This window comes from Falco naumanni, chromosome 15, assembly GCF_017639655.2.
Source record: "Falco naumanni isolate bFalNau1 chromosome 15, bFalNau1.pat, whole genome shotgun sequence".
In the NCBI taxonomy this organism is placed as follows: domain Eukaryota; kingdom Metazoa; phylum Chordata; class Aves; order Falconiformes; family Falconidae; genus Falco; species Falco naumanni.
Genome location: NC_054068.1, coordinates 14,145,745 through 14,151,527, shown reverse-complemented (window position 1 = coordinate 14,151,527; position 5,783 = coordinate 14,145,745). Strand labels below are relative to the sequence as shown.

Here is a 5,783-nt window from a genome sequence, read left to right as displayed (position 1 = left end):
GCAGCAAAACAAAACAAAATTACAAAAAATGAAAATACGTGGTATGAAGAAACAACGGCTTTGTAGTTCAGTGTCTATCTTGCATGAGCAGCCCTTCAGGAGGGCTCCATGAACATATTCTGCATCTGCTGTAGTATCTCTTTGACCGGACACACTAGAAGTCCATACACAAATAAATACACATTATCGTTAGTCACGAAGAAGTGCTCACTCCAAGTTTTTATTAAAATTAAAACACAGGGAAGTATTCCAACATACTTCTGGTTGAGAATCTAGACAGCTAATATGTTTTTAGGATCATCTGGTTTTACAGTATTCCAGAATCTCAGTTAACCCTTTTGTGAGTGTACATTCACAGAGCCATGAAAGTGAGCAAGCACCTCATTATTCAGCCAACAACCACAACATCATCACCAAGAAACTGGTAACTCGGAACCTCAAGGTTATAGGGAGCAGGACCTTTCCTGATTCTGCCAGAGGCATCATAATGGGACCCATGACAAGGGCAGTAATAACCGCCAAAATCTCCAGAGTTAGCAATGGGCACACAACCAAGATGAGTGCAGACACCCACCAATATGACCCACTCTGGTTTCTTTACTCTGTCTAAGTCATGCTGCGGATCCCTCAGTTTAGACAAATCAACTTCAGCTTCCTGATTAATCTCTGCCTGGGTTCTGTGACGCACAAAAAGGGGCTTCCCTCTCCACTTGAAAGCCATGTTCTTGCCTTCTGGAATGTCAGATAACTTGATCTCAATCTTTGACAACGCTAGCACATCAGCAGAGGCACTCAGGCTGGAAATAAACTGGGTGACAGCATTTTTAGCAGCATATGCAGTTGCTACACAGGTTGTTGCAGTCAACAGGTATGAAAACCCTTTTCTAGCTTCACTGCTGCCTTGAGAAGATACGGTGGCGTCTAGCACATCTTGACGACGATAGGCAGAGAAGTCAGGTACCACGACATCATTATGGATGCAACGAACACTGGCAGGTGCTGCAAGAAAAATATGAAATGACAAAACTTTCAGGTAAAAAATATTATGATGTATATACACTTTTTAAATTGCATTTTTGGAATAATGGGTAAAAGTTATTCCCAAGTCTGGGTAGGATTCCTTTAGTTATAAATTTTGATTTTAATTTGTAGGAAAATGGTTTCCAGAAGGTATTTTTGATAGGTAAAACAGGTGATTTGTGAATTTAGTTTTACCTATTTGAAAATTACACGTAGCCTGGTAAGGATGCACAAAAATCTGTGAGAAGTTCTGGGTTTGAAGTAAACTGTTTTTTTGGAAGTCTTCAAGAAAAACCTCCTGGAGGATACCATGACTAGCTAAGAAAAGACATATCTGTTTTCCATTCAAAAGTTTCCCTGAAAAAAACTACTACAAAGAAATCTGTTGCTGAACACTTTTGTGCTTTCTTTTGACTTAAGTATCTTCTATGCCTTTAATAATCTTCAGTATGTGGTTAAGCATTTTTTAGATTAAAGAAAGCAGCATCAGGCATCCCTCTTTACATTAAACCATTGTCAAAGCCAACCGCCCCAATAAATAATTTTTAAACCTACAATTCCCTATTTGCCAGGCTCACTTCATAGAAGGATTTAGGGATAAAACTAATAATTATCCAGTTACCAAGCATTACAAGTGGGATTCTCACATCAAACCTGTGTGCTAAACTAATGTGATGGCTAACCAAGAGGTGTTCCATTAGTTTCTTCAGAACAAGAAAGCGGCTTCCCTCAAGGAACATCTATAAGCCAAAGTGAAGAACGCACAAAAGACATGATATTACTTGCCAGAGTGCAACACTTCTTATTTATAAAGTATTTAGTCTTTATTTTTTCACTAGCAGTTGGCACAAAATTAAGAGAGGTTAATAAAACTCATTCTCTCAAAAGTACCTAGAATAGCTCTTGGGGATTTAAAGGCAAAATGATGGGGGAAATATTTATGTTTATTTACAAGTAACTGAGCATACAGCAGGTATTTGCTGTAGGATTTTAATTGCAGAGAAATTAAATTCAAACCTCTGACAGAGTCAACCATGACAATTTATTTCGGCGTCAAGACTTAAAATATTTCTCATTTAGCAACAAGCAATACGATTAACTTCTAAACCTTCCTTATATGCAGCAAAAAGCAGGCTTGATGTTAACTGAAACTAACGTAGCTGACGTTCAGTCATAGTTACAGGTTTATAGAGTTCTCAGTGGAGCTCATCCTGCACGGGGAGGTACCAGCGGCGGTGCCAGGGGAGGTGCGCAGCGCTGCGGCCGCGCCGCATCTTCCCCGAGGCTCCGCCGGCTGCGGGGCGGGGGCGCGCAGGGCCCGGCGGGGGCGCGCTGCTGCTGCAGGCTGCCTGCGCCCGAGCTGGGCGAGCGGGGCGCGAGCCGGGGGCACGGCGATCCCCGAGCGCAGCGCGGCGCTGGTTCTAGCACACCGAATTCACCGTTAGAGCCGCTTTTCCGCAGCAGTAAAACGCGCCGCGAGTTCTCGCTGCGCAGCGGTGCTCGGCTGCCCCCCGTTAAACGCCCCATGGAGCTGAACGCAGTTTTCCTGCGTCTTCGCAACGCAAAACCGATACCCGGCTGCGGGCACGCCGGCCGGCCCCGGCTCTGCAGCCAGCGGCTGCTGCTGTCCCCGCCGCAACCCGCACCCAAACGGGACGGGACGGTGGCGAGCGCCAGCGCCTCTGCACGCACTCGCGGCGCTGCCGGGCCCACAGCACCCCCGCCAGCCGCTGCGGCGACACAGCCGCTGTCCCCGGCCCGCCGCCCGCCCCCCCGGCCCCTCCGCCCGTACCGTTGAGACTGGCGCCGGCGACGAGGCCCCCCCGGGCCGCGCGGCCGCTCATGGACTCCCGGCAGAGCAAGGGCCGCTTCAGGTCCAGCGGCACCTTCTCGGCCCGGCGCGCCGCGGCCGGCGCCAGCGGCTTCAGCGGGCCGGGCACGGCGTGCGCCGCGGCCGACAGGTAGGGCGCGAAGGGCCCGGAGCGGGCGGCCACGGACAACATGGCGGCGGCGGCGGCGGCTGGGCCGGTCACAGCTGCGACCTTCCCGGCGGCGGGGCGGGGCGCTGCGCACGCGCGCTGACGTCACGGCAGCACGCCGTCGCGCGGGGCCAACGTCACTTCCGGGGGACGGTGCCGGGGCGCGCCGCGGGCGGGCGGGGCAGGGTGAGTCCCGGGGCTGCGGGACCCACCGGCGGCAGCGGGGAAGGGCCTAGCGGGCCGTGCCGGGGGTGCGGCCTAGGAACCCCCGCTGCGCCTCCCCTCGCCAGGCGGCCTGGGCTGTCTCTAGGTCGGGAGCTTCAGAATTAATCTTAATTCCCTGCTCTGCTCGTAACCTTTCATGTGCCAAATTGTTTTTTTTTTCTCGAGGCACCTTTCCCCCTCTCCAGAAGCTTGGCTGCGTGATCGCAGCCTCAGGCCGTGAGGGCGAGCGGCGCCGCCCGCAGCCCAGGCCGGGGCCAGGCACGAAGGGCCCTGAGCTTTGCCGGGGTTCGGGCGGTACCAGGCTCCGTGTCGGATCGGCCCGTTACCGCCTGTACAGAAACTACTGCCTGAGCATACCCCTGCCCCGTGAGCTTCACGTCACGCCCGCTAAGAGTGCTCTACAACGTTTGCCACTTTTTAGTTCGTTTCTTTTTTTCCTTTTTTGTCCTTTCGACTTCCTAGATCCGCTGCAGAGTGGGAAGAAACACATCTTTTTCAGCTTGTCATAGGAAATCGATGACGGATAGGTTTATACATTTTAAGTTTGAAGACTGCAAAGCACGTTTTACAGCGCACTTGTTGGGTTTGTTAACCACGTTTCTGCAGGCAGCCTCCAGCTGCCACAGCTTCGGTGTGTTCCATTGCTCATCAGCACACGCCGTCTGGAGCTCAGGCTGCTGGGGAAGTCAGACAGTTCCCCAGAAACTCATCATCAGTGATTAGGAGGGTGAAGGAACACAGCCGCTGTAATTATTGCCAAAAATATATTTCTTCCATTCTCAATCACAAACATGGGCAGAGTTATAAACACTTGAGTCCAATTTTTTGTCTTCGCTCACATCAGTTTCATTCAGCTGTGTGAATGGTACGGGAAGCTTGCATACTGTTGCACCTTTAGAGCTGCCCAGAACACCCCCGCCCTCTCCCCTCCCACATACTTCAAATGCTTTTCCATTAAGGGAAGAGATTTCAGTACTCTCGGCATCTTTGAAGTATTTTGATTATTTATGAAGAAAATACAAAGTTGCTTTCCTAAAGATAGAAAGGATTATTCTCCAAAAGTTCCTGCCACATTTTTCAGCAGCAAAAAGCTAAATAAAAAGTTCTGTTTCCACGATTTGTTTTAATATTTTTTTTTCTGACCGTGTACATTGCTTGTCCTTTTGTGGACACGGGCAAATCAAAGTACTGAGAAATATTAAATACTAAAGAAAATATTTTGGTAGATTTAAATATATCTTCTCTGGTCTGATAGAGAGCAATAGATCTGGCTTGACCTGCCGGGGTAGTCCTAAAATGGTTGATGGTGTTACTTTGTGGAGCTTCTCAAAGGGAAGTAAAATTGGTTTGTTTTTTTCTTTGTTTTTAAAAGTACATCTTCTAAGATGGTATGCCAGCAGTGTGCAAGACAGAAATACGGATTCATTTGTATGTTTAGTTTCTTTAATTAGGTAATATGTGTGATTTCACCCTGTTGACTGCACTGAAAAATGAACTGAAACAAAACAACGCTGCTGTCAGCTCCTTCCCTCGTGCAACAAGCAGCAAATGACATCCTCCAGGCAAATTAAAACCAAATCCACTCCCAAGAGCTATTCTGGAGGTGGTAGTTCAGTTAATAAAATGAATCTTGGCAGATACAGGCCATTCACACTGAGGAAGGGCAGCATTTTTAAGAGACAAGGAGGAAGAATGCCATAGTAGTCTTTCTCCCCTTTGCAACAGGGAGGCTGCTGGCTGCCTCCGCAGAGCTACATCCTTGGTGTGCAGAGAGGGCCCTGGCCAGGCAGCAGCACTGTGAAACAGAATAAGTGTCTCGGGCTCTTGGAAGCACCAACCCAGCTCTAATGAAGGCTTTCCTCTGGGCAAGGTTCCAGTTCTCTGTAATAATCGCTCAGCTCGGGTTGATACTCTCACCCAAAACTTGTGTGGGTTAATTGCAAGGATAAGAGACGATAGATGCATCACATAGATGGACCCTGACTAAAGGAAAGATCCATTCTTTTGCTAACAACTAGGGTGGATAAATAAATAAATAGCTGTGGGGTTTTTTATTTGTTTTTCCAAATTTATTTTGCATTACAGCATCCATGTCATGCTTGGCTTGTCACAGCTTCTAAGGGTAAGATTCAGTTCGATACTAGGTGCATACCTGCTCCAGTCAAGCCTTTCAACTAGTTTGGGCTTCTACAATTTTCCCAAAATGCAGGATGAACTTGACACAGAGATATGTTGTGAAGACATTTGAGCTAAGTCATCTCCTAGAAATCTAACCACAATTTTTCAGCTAGTCAGCACAGTCTATCCACATGAGGCTGTGAAGCTTTAGTGTTTCGTACTTGCTGTGTAAGGAGCTATTGTTTTGAAATTCAGCTGTTGCTAGTGGTGTTGCTACTAAATTTTTTTATGATTGTGCATGAAAATAACCCTGCTTCTGTGGAGTATTTGTTTAGGGACTGGCCTTATTAAGATTTATTTAAGGGTTTGACTTTTTCATGTAAGTAATTCACTGAATCTTTTTAACTGTTGTCTGAAATATACTGAAATATGGTCATTCTA

The 5,783-nt window shown here is 47.8% G+C and overlaps 1 protein-coding gene across 1 annotated transcript; it reads right to left on the bottom strand.

Annotated features, from left to right (window-relative positions):
* Positions 1-201: 201 nt before the first annotated feature.
* LOC121097972 (cytochrome b-c1 complex subunit Rieske, mitochondrial) lies at positions 202-3,085 on the bottom strand. Its single transcript, XM_040615455.1, has 2 exons — positions 2,813-3,085; positions 202-999 (listed from the first exon to the last, which is right to left on the bottom strand). The coding sequence occupies exons 1-2, from the start codon at positions 3,021-3,023 to the stop codon at positions 389-391; spliced, it is 822 nt and encodes a 273-aa protein (XP_040471389.1). The 5' UTR covers positions 3,024-3,085; the 3' UTR covers positions 202-388.
* Positions 3,086-5,783: the final 2,698 nt, after the last annotated feature.